The 15505-nt window shown below is 48.1% G+C and overlaps 1 protein-coding gene across 5 annotated transcripts in view; it reads left to right on the forward strand.

Moving 5' to 3' along the window:
* The window catches only part of HNF1B (HNF1 homeobox B), a 53599-nt gene that overhangs the window by 26181 nt on the left and 11913 nt on the right, over positions 1–15505 (forward strand). For 3 of the 5 annotated variants that reach the window (XM_045490557.1, XM_045490559.1, XM_045490560.1), the window contains exons 5-6: positions 5540–5700; positions 11408–11540. In XM_045490557.1, coding sequence (XP_045346513.1) covers positions 5540–5700; positions 11408–11540 — 294 coding nt within the window. Of the gene's footprint in view, positions 1–5539; positions 5701–11404; positions 11541–15505 lie in introns of all 5 variants that reach the window. The other 2 variants (XM_045490556.1, XM_045490558.1) reach the window with 1 other exon arrangement.

The raw sequence follows: 15505 nt of genomic DNA on the forward strand, positions 1-15505 counted from the left end.
GAAAACAGATACATGGTCAGTTCTATAGAACCCAACATTCACATCATAAAAACCACTGTGCTCTGTAAAGTAACCCAATAAAAACTATAGGGTTTATGGGGACGAAATGGGGTTAAGGACACAATACTCAAAACTTCTTCAATGACACCCCTTAGAAAGATAAGAATCTAAAAAAACATTAGCCGAGTTTTACACCTGTTACGTGGTTAGGAAATACATAAATGCTGTAGAATGATAAATATGGCCCTTTACCTTGAAAACAGTCCTGCAGTTTGCCTTCGGAAGCAGGCATCAGAAGGGCTGTGGCTCGAGAGTTAATGTGAAGTAGGAGAAGGAGGGTTGTCGGAAATCGGAAGGAAAATTGTAACTCTAGCTGCGGATCAATGTGGCTTATAGCACATGCAGTGAACTGTTGGTAGATGCTCAGAGTGTGTGTGCGTGTGCACACGCGTGCACATGCATGTATGTACGTGCACACACACTAGTATGGTTAGTGTCCTTTGTGGCTCCATTCAGCTGGGTGCCGATTTCTGAATTCCTCAAGTGTGAAATTCATGTTACACTCCGATTATCCCATATTTGTCAGTAGAACTGGAACAGATCCACACTTTCAATACCAACATTCCCACAGGACTGACAGCATTCTCTCCTTCTGCCAGAGGGATGTTCCCTTGTTCTAGAGCATGAATGCTCAAAGCAGCTGAGGGCTCATTCCTTCATTCGGGAAATATTCACAGTCCCAAGGCCCTCTGTGAGGCTCCGAGGAAGCAACAATGAGTAAAAAGTCATCCCTTCCTTTAAGAGGGAACAAGAAGTATCCTATTATCAGAACATTATGGTGCAGGGTCTCCGACTCCTGCTGTAAGAGTCTTGACTGCATGTAAAATACCAAGGGCAAAGCAGTTAACTATCAGAATGAATCAAAGCGAGTTCCACAGAAGAGATGGCATTTAACCCTCTTAAAAGATGTGGCATGGAGAAGAAGGGAAGAGCTTTGCTGGCAGAGGGAACAGCAGAAGCAAAAGCACAGAGGCAGGAGATGGCAGGGCCAATGTGACGAACAGCAGGTGCTCTGACATGGCTGTATGGGATGTGGTGAGAGATGATACAAATAAGGCGAGCTGGAGTCACAAAGGCCCCATTCTGCTAGTCTTGGGTTGGGGTTTTTCCAGAAGGCAGCGAAGGGCCATCATAGGTTTCCAAACAGGGCAGTGACGTGGTACAAGTTTGTTTGAGAAAGAAATCCCAAGCTCCAGCAGTGAGAAGAGTGCCCTGGAGGTGGTGCTGGTGCAGAAAGTGGAATGTGGAGACGCTGGCTTCTGGAACCCACAAGCTTCTTTCATGTGTTGATGTGTTTGTCACTAGATTCTAGCTGGGATGACGTTTACTGCTGATGCCGTGGTTCATAGGACCAGCGATGGGGGCATGGCCAATTAGTGACTTGAGCCAGGAAGAAAGTGGAAGGTACAGGGCCACGTCTAGTGCTGTCATATCTCCTGTGGGGCCTCTGGGGCTGTTAACCTGGCATCTTTGGCATCGTAACCCAGAGCCCTTGTGGTATATTCATTTTCAGAGCTTGCAATGGTGAAGGAGGAAGGGAATGTGCTCCATTCCCCGAGCACAGTACCTGCCACATGATAGGTACTCAATAAAGTTTTGTAACCTCAGCCTCCTGAAAATGTCTTTTAAACAAAGACAGTCCCAAAGTAGAAGGAATGAGGTATCTTGTGCCAAACACATTCTGGGAACTTTCACATCCACTGAGTCGTTCATCTTCCTCCCCTTGACCCTAAGGGGCAGATACTGTTAACAGCAGAGAAACTGAAGCTTGGGGTGGTTAAGTAACTTCCCCAAGGCCACACAGCTAATCTGTGGTAGAGCCAGGATTCAAACCCAGGTTGCCTGGCTCCAGAGCCTCCTCCACTTTGGTTCTCCTTTGAAGTACCCTTCTGAGTTTGTGAAATACACAAGGACCTGGCCTCTTTCCTTCCTCTGACAAGAACACCTATTTCTGGGGGATCGCCAGTGGATACTTTGTGATACACCTTCCATCCCCTTTAAGGTGGCTACCTGATTACAGCCACCTTCTCTGGGTCCACAGTGACTGCCAAACTCCTTGGTGGGAGAAGCACCAGTGGGGAAGGTTACAGGTGAATCTGGAGCTGGCAAGCAGCCCCACCAGCTCCCACCACACTCTGCAGTGAGAACAGCAGCCCCCCCCCCCCAACAGTGGGCAGACCTCTGGCTCAGAGATGAGGAAGCTGAGCTCACCCAGGACACTGATGGCTGAGCTGAGATCAAACAGGGATGATCCCCTGCCTGCCAACCGATTCTGTCCCTTAGCCAGAGGCCTAGGCCCCTGTCTTTCTTTTTTTTTTTAAGTTTATTTATTTATTTATTTATTTTGAGAGAGAGAGAAAGCACAAGTGTGGGGGGGTGGGGAGATAAAGTGAGAGAGAGAGAGAGAGAGAGAGAGAGAGAGACAGAGAGAATCCCAAGCAAGCTCTACCCTGTTAGTGCAGAGCCAGATGCAGGGCTCAATCTCATGAACCTGAGCTGAAGTCCTACGCTTAACCACCTGAGCCACCCAGGCACCCCAAGGCCCCTCTGTCTTTAAACAGAACAGCTCCACCCTTACATGAAGCTGCGCTGAGGGAGAAAACAAGGTTTGAAAACCACAGCAGCCTTGGGCTACCCTGGCTGGATTCTAACAAATGGCCCTTGACGCTCTTCTGCCAGGCTCCCTCCTAAAGAAGGCTTTGTTTCCTATGGGTATCCTTGGTTAATTATTTTTAAATACATAATTATGTAGCCTGCAGTAGGGGAGAAGCCTCCCTGTGACCCATATTTGATCACCAAAGGACGGGCCCTCTTCCTTTGGCCAAATTAAATAGGCTAAAACCAGAGTCTGTTTGACTTGAGGCTGAATCGATGATGGGGACAGGCTGGGAGGTGAACACACACCTGACTCCCAGCGTTATCACCACTCTCTCAGGAGCAGAGCATCTTGGGGAGGTAAATAGCTGGCCGGGGAGTCAGAGAAAGCAAGAGAAAAACAAGGTGAAGTGCAGTCCCTCCAAAAGGAAAGAACGAGAAAACAGGAGCCAGGCTTGCCTCCCAAGTAGCTTCCAGGGCAAAATACATAAGTGGTTCTTCAGAGTAGGATTCTTGGGGAATTATGCTCCATGGACAGGTCATTCCATTCAGTACTTAGAATCTGCCCCAAGTTGCCTAGAATTCTAGAGTCTTAGGGCAAATATCCTGGGGTCCATCCCCATACTAGCTGCCTCCCGACCCATAGTTACCATTTCTTTAGCATCATGCTAGGAAACTTTTAGATATATTCTCTTATCCAGAAATTGCCCTGTGAAGGAAGTGTTCCCTCCATTTTATGAGAGGAGGTGAAGGCACAGAGAGAGAGAGAAGTAATTTTTCCAAGATCGAACATCTCCTAAGGGCAAAGTGAGATTTGAGCCTGAGTTTGTCTAGCTCCTGAGCCCACAGTCTTCCCATTGTCCCTCCTCAGAAAATTCTTCCTATTATTGCTTTGAAACCTGCCTCCCTCTTTTCTGTTGGATCTTCTCTGCCTCCTGAGCTCACAAGGCACAGATCTTTCTTCTTCTATGTCACAACACTGTGAGCTGTTGGATGTATCCTGCCAGGAGCCCAGTGGTAAATGTGAGTGGAGAAAAAAGACCCAGTGTGATCCAATGGGATGAATAGAGGGTAGGAGATAGGAGACGTAGGGACTGCAAGATAGGTGTGGAGGACCGCGGGCAGGACTGGGGAGGGGGTGTTGGTTCAGAGGCAGGGGAGCCTTCCTCCTTTTAACCTCATGGCTCCTGTTCCCCCAAAAGTGTGGTGCCCCAGACCAATAACCACCAAATTCCCATTTGCCACCATCACCCCCACTGACAGCCCCTTGAATCAAAGGATGAGGACAGCAACCAATAGAGGAAGCCCATAGAGCATTCATCAAGCCACTCAGAGTCAAACACATTGCTCTTGAAGGTTAGAACCCTGCCTTAGCATTTGTTTGTTTTCTTCCCAGCCCTCTTAAGCTCTAGGTCATATCAGCCTTGGGTAATGTCCTTTGGATGATGCCAGAAGACTGGCTTGGGTCTCCTCTTGGCAAGCTTCATCTTAGTGATTTGGAGGCTGCTGGTTATGGCAGCTTCCCTGGCCCCTGGGAAGGGGGGCTTTGTAGCCTCCTTGGGCAGGTGGGGCTCCAGGGGGAAGCAGGAAGCAGGACAGGGGGAAACAGACCAATAGAATCAGTATACTTTATACAGTAATGGTTCGTCTTGGGAAAGCTGGCAAAAGGAGAAGTGTAGCCAGATAGTTGGCCCACCCCTCCAAATAATTGCATGCCCAGAGCACTGGTCTCCCTCTCCTGCAGGTAGAAATAGGGTCCCCCAAGCCTTTTTGTCAAGTCCAAAGTGCAACACAAGAACACAGTCTTTGTAGGCTTTGAGCTTAGGGTGAGATGCCCCAGCTGCCCCCAGCTTTGTCTTTGTCTGTTTCACGGGCACATCTAGCAGGACTTGGACTCTGCAAACTGGGTCCAGGTTACTTGCGCCCCTTCGGTAGCCTTCTCTGCCCAGTGCTTTTCCTTTCCTGAGCACAGACCTCTGTTTTGGTTCCTGAACCAGAGGGAGGGCCAGAGTAGTGAGGCTATAAACATGCTTGGTTCTCCCCTCCCTTGCAGACCTAACTGCAGTGGTTTACTAAAGCATCCACATCCCGCCTGTGTGTGCTGCCTGCCCCACCTCCCGGCAGACTCGCCTTCCCCTGGGCCCTGGAAGTCAGCCAAATGGGACCCCATCAAAGGAATGTGAGTTCCAGAGCCACAGACCCCCAGCTACAGCCCCATCCCTGACCTGTTCTGCCTGTGTGCAACACCCTCCGCCTGCCCACCCCAGCCTCTTGTGCTCAGCCATAATAGTGGTATGCAAAGACCGATGCCTTCCACTCTGGCTCTTACAGGGCTCCCTGGACAAGTGCCTCTTTGTAGGACGGGTCTACTCATGCTTTGCAGCCCCACATTGCCAAAAGATGTCAGGGAAACATTTCTAGAAGACATTTTGAAGAATACAGGAAATACTCTAGTTAGGAAGAGAAGGCCAATCTCAGCCCCTAAATCCCGCAAGAAGTATGCTGAAGCAAGAATAAGCAGAATCCTTTTGTCCACTCGCTCATTCGTTCATTCGTTCATTCGTTCATTCATTCATTCATTCATTCCTCTGACAGATATTTATTGAGTGGTTACCAAGTGCCAAGGCACTGGGGATACAGCAATGAGCAAAAGAAAACAGATAAAAATGTCCTGCCCTCAAGGAGCTTACATTCCAGAATTAAGTAGAGTCCACGCCAGCCTTTACCCTGGAGAAAGCCAGCCAGTGTCTCTCATAGGAAACAGGGGAGGAAAAGGCAACTTTGTGTTCTTGTTATCCACTGTGTGAAAACAAGGGGAGTGAAATGTGTGTTCCAGGGCCCTGGGGGCACTCATGTCTGCTGTTGGGTCTGTCTTGTTTTGCAGGAGTCCGCTACAGCCAGCAGGGAAACAATGAGGTCACTTCCTCCTCAACAATCAGTCACCATGGCAACAATGCCATGGTGACCAGCCAGTCTGTTTTACAGCAAGTCTCTCCAGCCAGTCTGGACCCTGGCCACAATCTCCTCTCACCTGATGGTAAAATGGTGAGTACACCTGGGCCATTGTAGCTCTGGAGCTGATAAGATAAGAGGCAAAACAAACACAACTTCTCACAAGGCCTGCCTCAAACAATGAGCCATTGTAGCCCCGGAGGGGAAAACGGGGGCTGTCCAGAGTTGGGACGGAAAGGTAGAGCTGGTGACCCAGCCTTTGGCGGGTGGAAGAGGTGTTCGGTTTGAACCTAGCCAATAAATCTGACAGAGTCTTGCTCTCATTTTATTGATTGAATGCCTCATAAAGGAGCAAGCCGGGTGGGACGCTGTTTGTTTTGGGGCAGGCAATGACATTTGTGTTGATAAAATGTTCATTCGTACCCCCCCCCCCCCAAGGCCTCCAAAGCCAGTCTTTTAACCTTAGAGAGTATTTCACTTTGAAACAAGCCCCTCTTTCTCTTCACCACGCCCTGGTGCCAGCAAGGAGAGAAATTAAGTCAGGATGTAGTGTGTGGCAGGAGATGGAGAGAGGCTTCTTGAACTGGGACATCAGGTGGTATGTCAGTGGGGAGCAGGGCACAAAATGGCGGTGGGGAGGGGCAGGGCGAGGTGAGGCTTACAAGGAAAGTGAGAAGCGCCGACTTTGAAGTTCCAGTGACCCGGTTCAAATCCCAGCTCTAGCATTTAATAGCTGTGTAGCCTTGGGCAGGTTACTGAACCACTCTCCGTCTCTCTCAACTATAAAACGGGCGTAATAACAGTGCGGTTGTTGGGGGGAACAACTGTGATAACAAGGGAAATACTCAGCACCGTCTTAAATATTCAAGAAGTGACTGGTGTTATTGTTAATGTCAGTGTTCCTCTCTTTAACTGAAGTTTTCTACAATCATGACCACGGCCCACACCCAGATGTAAGTTTAGCACACTTGGCGAGGAATAGACTCTTTTTGAATTTGAATTTTCAAGGCTCTCATTCTCTAACAGCACGAGTGCAGGGGAGCGCAGCCCCGGAGAGAAACAAGCATTACGACACGAGTGAGGGCAGGAAATGGAAAACTTTATTCTTTGGGTCATGCTCCGTGTTTCAGTGGGGGGGGGGGGGGGGGGGTGGAGGGGGGAGGAGCTGCAGGTTCCTGGCTTCCACGCTCAAGGTGGAGCCGCACACATTCCCTCAAGGTGTCTGACCCAGGGGCAGGTGGGGGCCAGCATGGGGGAAGGGGACAGGGAGCAGATGCCATTTTAGACCTTGACGTGTGTGCTGTGTAGGCAACACAGGAATGGTGAGTCACAGGTGATTGAGTCCCCAGCTCCCTGGAGGAAAAACAAAGTGTAGTTTCCAAGAGGAGTGCTGGCTCGGCCAACTCTCGTCTCGGGACACGAGCTGCTTTCCCTGGTAGTGGTCTGTGCAAACAAAAATGAAAAGGCGCTCCTGGGGGAGGCATTTTGTAGCCCCCTTTCCCTCCCCTCCTCCCTTATGCCTTTTCTTCATGAAAAACCGTTTGTGTGGCTACTTTGTAAGAGGCACAGACAAGTCTTCATGAGTCACTTTGAGACCCAAACAGGTTAAGAGTAAGGATTGCCCAAGCTGCCCTGGGGAAGAGGGTCTTGTGGAAGAAGTCTTGACTTCTCAGTGCATGAAATCCTTCAAGTCTCTGCTTCTATTGCTTGAAGGTCCTTGGGGTTTCCCTTGCACCCTCCTGCTCTTTTTCCTAAGAGGCAAGTGGCCTCACCCCAAGCCGGGGCTGCTCCAAAGGCAGCCTGCAGACACACTTTCTGCTTCCTGTTCTGCTCAGCAGTGCCCTAATGGCCACTATATTATTGGATTGATGATTGACCAAGAGAGCACACCTCAACGTTAGCAAACACCTGGAAGCTTGTTTGCAGGGACCAGCTTTTTACTAGTCTCCAACACCCTGGTTCATATGTTATGTCACTATTACTGGATGCCCAAATTCAAGAATCTGTTTTCTGTTAATATCTAACAGGTGCATCACAGATTGTGGTCCACCAAGGCAAGAGTGGAGTATGGTTAAAAATAACACGGGCAAGAGAACCAGTGTGTGTAAGCCTTGGGCTCAGCAATCAGATGGATGTTGCTTAACTTTAGTTTCCTCATCTATAAAATGGGGGGTAATAATGCCTGCGTCATGGGGTTGGTGTGAGGGCTGCTTATAGCTCCGCTGTTGTTTGGGTAAGCCCCATGTGAGGAGTGACAATCTCTTGTGTACTAACTGTCAGTGGGACGTGAATTGGAAATCTTACCCCAGTAATTAGTTTGGGAAATGCTGCTGATCATTTGAGCTTTCTTTTGCACTATCTGTCCCCTCTCCCATACCCAAATGCATTGACAAAAAGCTGGCCAGATTCAGGGTTGCAGTTTGTGTATGTTGAACCTTGTTGTTGTTTTTTTCATAGATAATTTTTTCAATGTTTGTTTATTTTTGAGAGAGAGACAGAGCATGAGAGGGGAGGGGCAGAGGGAGAGGGAGACACAGAATCTGAAGCAGGCTCCAGGCTCTGAGCTGTCAGCATAGACGTGGGGCTCGAACTCATGAATGTTGAGATCCTGAGCTGAATTCAGGTACTTAACCTACTGAGCCACCCAGGCGCCCCCCTCCTTTTTTTTTTTTTTTTTTCAAAAGCACATACTGGGATGCCTGGCTGGCTCCATCAGTGGAGCATGTGGCTTTTGATCTCAGGGTCGTGAGTTTGAGCCCCACACTGGGTGTAGAGTTTACTTAAAAAATAATAATAATAATAATAATAATTAAAAAGCACATTCTGGATTCTTTCACATTGAAGCAGTATAGCCTAACAGTGAAAAACCTTGGCGGCAAATGGCCTGCTTTCAATACCAACACCACTTCTTGTGCAAATTTCTTTACTTCTTCAGCTTCAGTTTCCTTGTCCACAATGTAGGGGCAATAACACTAACCTCTTAGGCTGTAGGCAGTAAAGCACTTAGCATAGGTGAAAGTTCTGCAAATGGCAGCATTCATGTAATTCAAACCCAGCTGCGTCCTTGGCAGCCCCGGGCTTCCTTCAGTCTTGGTGACAAATAGAAAAGAATAGTTGCATTTTAGTGGGAAGGCACTTGACCAGGGTTACCCCCAAACAGTAAGTATTTGAACTCTAGTAAAACTGAGTTTGAATTCTGGCTTCCTCACTCACTAGTCAAGGGACCTAGTGTTAGTCTTGCAACTCTTCGGGGGATCAGTCTCTTAATCTGTAACACAGGGGCAGTGATAATAATGCCCTCCCTAGCTGTGTCGATACCTATTGAGGACAGTCAGTGGAAGCACATTACAGACTCTGAAGCCATACACATTTAAGTTGTTTTTATCGTCGGCATCTGCGTTTGTCTTTCACCATTAAAATCAAACATTGAAACAGGAGAGATTACCGTCACTTCATTGACTTTCTCCAAAGGACTACATTACCCAAAGGAAGTCCGAAGGCAGATTACTGATTTTTTTTTTTTTTTTTTTTTTAATGACTCTGACATTTTGAAAAACAAGTCCAGCAAACAGGCTGGTTCTCTCTTGTTTGATGTGGTCGGAATTCCTTCTTGGTCACGTGACTCCCCCAACTCCTTTCTCGATGCCCATTTTAAAAACACAAACAAACCTGTTTGGTTTTTTTTCTTTCTTTCTTTTTCAAATTAACCTTGGAAGCTCTGTGGCTGACCAGGTCAAGGTGGGAGATAGTGTCTTACCTGGGTGCTGGTGTGCGGCCTATAATTTGACAAGCTCTGGGAGGAAGGGCAACTGAGTTACTCAGACACTGAATGTTTGTATCCTAACCCTAAAACGTTTCCCAGTGGTCCTGATACCATCAAGAATGTCTGGAGCAGTTCACAATGATGGGAGACCTCTATTTTTCTTCCTTCCTTCTTTCTTTTCTTCCTTTCTTTCTCCCTCCCTCCTTTCTTCCCTCCCTCCCTCCCTCCCTTCCTTCCTTCCTTCCTCCTTCCCTCCTTTTCTTCCTTCCTTCCTGATTTTATTTTTAAGTAATCTCTACACCCAACATGGGGCTTGAACTTACAACCCCGAGATCAAGAGTCATGTGCTCCACCAACAGAGCCAGCTAGGTGGCCTGAGACACCCTTTCTTAATAATTTTAGAAATTATTTTAAAACTGTAAGTATTAAAATGCTTCATCACCAAAAGTGTGTGTGGGTGTGGGTGTGGGTGTGGGTGAAAGTGATAGCTCCTTATAATTAATGGGGAAACACTGGAAGCATTTCTGAAAACATCAGAATCAAAGCAAGCACATCTATTACAGCTGTTACTGTTTGATACTATTTAGAAAGTTCTAACCAATGCAATAGACATGTACACATATGAGTACTAGCAAGGAAGAGACCCTATCAGCACATGTGCTTGTGATGCCATTATACGTTTGGAGAAATGAAGAAAATGAATAAGGAAAAGACACTATTAGGAATAAATAAAAGGATTCGATCCCCCCCCCCCCAAGGATGTATGAAGTAAACACGTGAAAATCAGTAGCTTTCTCTTACTAACCTATCACTAAAATATAATGGTGAAACAGAATGGGGGCACCTGGGGCCGAGGGCTTATTATTTAGTAGCTTTCTCATTACAACATCAGTTCCTTGACCAAAAAAAAAAATCTTTTAATGGATAGTGGAGATTTGGAAAAGGTAGAGAAGCCCAATGATATCTGATCCCCCTGCAACCCTTGATAATAATTGCAGGGGTGGGGAAAGTTTCTAAAAGACGTTCTCTAAAAGAACTCAAATTCTAGAGGCAGACAGACCTGTGTTTGAATACCAGATATACCATTTACTAGGTTATTGGATCTTAGGCATTATACATATCTACTCTGAGCCTTGGTTTTTTTCATCAGGGAAACAGGGATGGCAGAAGTATCTGCCTCATGGAACTATCATGAAGTTTGTAAGTTAATGTACAAGTGGTACTTAATGGAGCCTGTAGTCCGTGAAAGCTTTCTTGCGCTTCTGCCTGGTCCCCAGTCTGCTCTCCCAGAGCATTTCTTCAGTTATTATTTTTAGCAGCCACGTGTCTTTAGCTCCAATAATATACAAGGTATAGAGCAGAACAGAGGATACTTCCAAATTAAGCAAGTGACAGTCCTCTAATACCCCATGGGCAGAAGAATGTCTGAGGCAGGCTAGGAACTCAGAGATAGTCAACCAATGAGGGGCACCTGGGTGGCTCAATCAGTTGAGCCTCCAACTTTGGCTCAGGTCATGATCTCATGGGTTGTGGGTTCGAGCCCCACATCGGGCTGACAGCTCAGAGCCTGGAGCCTGCTTCGGATTCTGTGACTCCTCTCTCTGTCCTTCCCCTGCTTGCACTCTGTCTCTCAAAAATAAATAAATGTTAAAAACATTTTTTACTTAAAAGAAAAAAAAAATAGTCAACCGCTGGAAGCATCATAGGGAAGGGATTATTGGGTATTTTACTTCTCTATCTCCAGCATCTAGAAATGTGCCTCAGTGTATGTTTAATAATTTTTACTGAATGAATGAATGAATGAATGAGCTGTGCCAAGGAATTGTTCAGTCATGTCATTAAAAAAAAATTTTTTTTTTCTGTCAGCACAGAACCCAATGCGGGGCTCAAACCCACAGACCGCGAGATCATGACCTGAGCCAAATTCAGTGGCTTAACCGACTGAGCCCCTAAGTGCCCCGAGTTATGTCAATTTGGACACTGCTTTTTGCAATCCCAGTTCCACTCATGGTGTTCTTGTTTTTTTCTCTCCAGCAGATCTCAGTCTCAGGAGGTGGTCTGCCCCCTGTCAGCACCTTGACGAATATCCACAGCCTGTCCCACCATAATCCCCAGCAATCTCAAAACCTCATCATGACCCCCCTCTCTGGAGTCATGGCCATTGCACAAAGTAAGTTCTGTTCTTGGTCAGAAAACTTCGGGGGTAGGTAAGGAGAAGTGTGGGAAGTAAGTCAACCTGAGTTTCAAAACAGTTCCTAACAGACCCCCTTCAAACTCACCCACCACTTGTAGGATTTGATTCCACTTGTTTAGTTCCTTTTCTCTCTCCTCAACGGTATTTGGATTGTTTAGCCTAAAGAAAGAGAAAATAACAGAATCAAGGTGAATCTTGGGCACAACTCACCAGCTGTGCATCCTGGGGCAAATCATTAACCTTAATGAGGTTCCATTTCCTCATCTGTAAAATGGGTTGCTGAGGTGATCAAATAATAGTGTGTAGAAACATGCTTGCCAATCTATAAGGCATGAGTATGTATAATATCATAGCTTATACTTTTGTCTAGTGTTCATTTCGACCCCTAAGTTTGCGGTGGATTTTCCACGAAGTTATGCTGATGTTTCTTTGTGTTGGCAAAGATGGAACAATGATGGGCTTCCTTCTAAACAGGGAATTTCATGTGGTCATGGGACGCCTGTTTGCCCAGTGGTGCAAGTCCAGTGAGAGGGAGCTCTGAGGGAAACTGGCGGAGCATCCCCGAGTCTTTAAGGAGAAACATGGCTGGAGACTGGTGAATGGATCAGGTCCTCCCAGGTCTAGGAGGCCCTCATTCCACATCCTCACAGATGGGCCAGTTCAGGGCATGGGAAGGCTGACTGGGGCCATGTCTATGGATGGCTCTCTCAGAATCCTAATGTGGATGAGTGTTCGGTGTGTTCTCAGCTCAGTCGTGAGCTCAGGCCAAGTCACCACTGTGACCCTGGAAAGCGCTCCCAAAAAGTCTCAGGAGGGATCGAAGGAAGGCGCATTGCTCATCTTTCTTTTAACTGACATTGTTCCTCTGCCCTTGTGGCCGCACCGACCCCTCTGTATTTTATCACCTTTTCCCCTTTCTCTCTTCTCTCTCTCTAAATCAGCCCCAGCAAAGGTAGCAACTCATCCCTTCTGAGGAGATGGCTTAGGTGTTCTTTGAGGGCAAAACAGGGCTGGGCCTACGGGAGGCACGGCTTTCCTGAGTATGTGTGGCTCTCGCTGTATCCTCAACTGCTCAGAAATGGATGCACCCAGGGGCGCCTGGGTGGCTCAGTAGGTGAGCGTCCGACTTCAGCTCAGGTCATGATGTCACGGTCTGTGCGTTCGAGCCCCACATCGGACTCTGTGCTGACAGCTCAGAGCCTGGAGCCTGCTTCGGATTCTGTGTCTCTCTCTGCCCTCCCCCACTCCCCCCCCCCCGCCCACTCTGTCTCTCTCTGCCTCTCTCTGACTCTGAAAATTAAACCTTAAAAAAATTTTTTTTTTAAAGAAATGGTTGCACCCTGCATTTCGTTGCAGAGAGAAATGGGAGTAGAGAAGCATTTAGAGGGCTTACCAAATAAAAATTTATTTTGAACTTACTGCCTTTTCACAGGAATATGGTAACCAGACTAACCCCAGGGTTTGATAATGAGATAGGATATCTAAACCCAGCTTGCTCGCCTTCTAGAAGATTTGAGTAAAAGATCCATGAGTAAGATATGCCACCTCTTTATTTCCACAACCAAAATGATACACGAACCATTCCACTTGCCTCTTTTCTTCCCACATCAAGCTTTGGCCGACAGCTACACAATTACATATTTTCTTTTTTTTTAAATTTTAATGTTTTTATTTATCTTTGAGACAGAAAGAGACAGAGCATGAGCAGGGGAGGGGCAGAGAGAGGGGGAGACACAGAATCCAAAGCAGGCTCCAGGCTCTGAGCTGTCAGCACAGAGCCCGATGAGGGGCTTAAACTCACGGAGTGTGAGATCATGACCTGAGCTAAGTCGGACGCTCAACCGACTGAGCCACCCAGGCGCCCCCACAATTACATATTTTCTTAGGCACTATCTGAACTAAAATTTTTCCTGGAGCTATTCCATATTTTTCAATCTCGTTCCTCCTAATCTCCTCCACCCACACTTGTCTACCTTCTCGCTGTAGTCCTAATCTACTGCAGGTGGGCAGCACCATAGTGTAGGTGGCCCTTGGAAGGGTGTGCGTGTGTGTGTGTGCGTGTGCTTGGAGTGGAGGGAGCATGAACAATGGTGAGCGTCAACAGAAAACCCAGCTGAGACACATGGTCCTACCCTACGGAGTGTCAGGATGAAGAATTGCTTGCAGGCACCCTCATGTGGCCAACTGTTGGGTTGAGTGTGTGGGTCCTGCCTGGGGACCACAGAGGCCCATGGAGAAGTGATAACAAAGGCCCCGGCACTGCCAACTCATCACTCTCTCTTCATCCCCTGGGCTGCACAACATGCTTCTTGGGCAGGAACCAGTGCGCAGAAAGCAGGGGAAAAGGCCACGAGTCACACTTCGCGGGAGCTAGGATGACATCAGTGGCTCTGGATCCTGGAATTGAGGCACAGCAACATCACAGACGGTGTTGAAAATAAGATTCCTGGGCCTCACCTCGGGAGTTTCTGACTCATTAAGTCTTGGGTGGGGCGGAGGAATGTGTATTTCTTAAAGAGCTCCCCCAGCTGACTCTAAAGCACAGGCAGGTTTCAGAACCGTGCCCTCAAATGTCATCCACTCTAGGCAGGGTAATTTGCTTTTCTGGGCAGGGATTTCCCAAAAGAGCAGCTGTAATGGGCTCCCCGGGGGAACAGCAAGCATCTGGGGCCTCCCAGGAGACTGAGACCACAGTGGAAGGCAGGAGAGGGAAACAGGATATCAGGGTATCAGGTGAGCCCCTGGGGAATGGGAGATAGTGCTGGTCTGAGGGCGATCAGAGGACCCGGCCCCATCCCCACCCAGGGAACCCAGGAGGGGGCTTCTTCCTTCACTTCCACTCAGGAGACTTGCCTTTTAGGGTTCTGATAACAGTATCAGCTAAAGCCCTGAGTAAGCAGCAGCTGAGGTCTTTGTGCTATCTCCCTGGAGGACTTCCCACAAACCCACTTCTGGAACCCTCTCTGTTTCAGGAAAGGCTCTCTAGGTGTCCCTTCCGCACTTGCCTAGACACCTTTTTCTGGATTTTCTTCTTCCCTCCCATCCTGCCCCCCATTTCACAGAAAGCATGGTCAAAGGAACATTGACAGCCCCAGGAAAGAGGTCAGGGTGTCTTGCCCCTGATCCTCTCATCCCTACTCATACTCTGCCTCAGCTGTCTCCCCCACACTCCTGCCCAGAGATGCGGGACCAGGGACCCAGTCTCTGTAGTGCTGGCCCTGGTTCTGAAGAGGCTTCAGGACACAGGCATGGAGCAGTACCACAGAAGCCTCCCACCCCCAGAACAGAAAGATGGCAAGAACCACTGTAAACTGTCAACCTTTCACTTACGACTTCCTCCTCCCAGTACCTGGACCTCTGGATGCCACAAGCCCCATGCCACCGGATGAGTTACGTCCACTTCATAGAACTGGCTGAGGTCTGCTGTTTTTCCTGCTCTCTGCTATCAGCAAGAGAATGAGCACCTGACCTCTGTCGGGATCTTTGCACAAGTCCACTAAATGAGGGTGTTCTGGCTTCGTACTCCTAGGACTGTGGAGGTGGTTTTGTTGTTTTGTCGAAATGTGAGTTCCTGATCACTCCTGCCCTCTGCTGGACAGACAGGCCTGGGCACTAATCTGCCTCCTTTAACTGCCCTGAGGGCACCGGGCGGCCCTCTCAGGGAGTCGGGCCTGGAGGGAGTGGGCAAGTAGAGGCAGCTTTCCCAGGGCCCTGGCAACCTCAAGTTTGGGAGGTGCCGGGATGACTTTGGGAGACTCTCACGCCTCGGATCTGTGTAAGCCCATTTCCATCTACAACTCACTGTGGAATGTCAGCAGGTCAATCTCTCCAAGCCTGTTTCTTTGTCTGTATAACGGATCTAGAAAGTCGTTTCCTGTGCAATCTCTCAAGCAAAGCTCAGCCTTGCCTGGCTCACAGCAGGGGCTCGGTGGGTGACCTCA

Source organism: Leopardus geoffroyi, chromosome E1 (genome assembly GCF_018350155.1).
Source record: "Leopardus geoffroyi isolate Oge1 chromosome E1, O.geoffroyi_Oge1_pat1.0, whole genome shotgun sequence".
Classification (NCBI taxonomy): Eukaryota; Metazoa; Chordata; class Mammalia; order Carnivora; family Felidae; genus Leopardus; species Leopardus geoffroyi.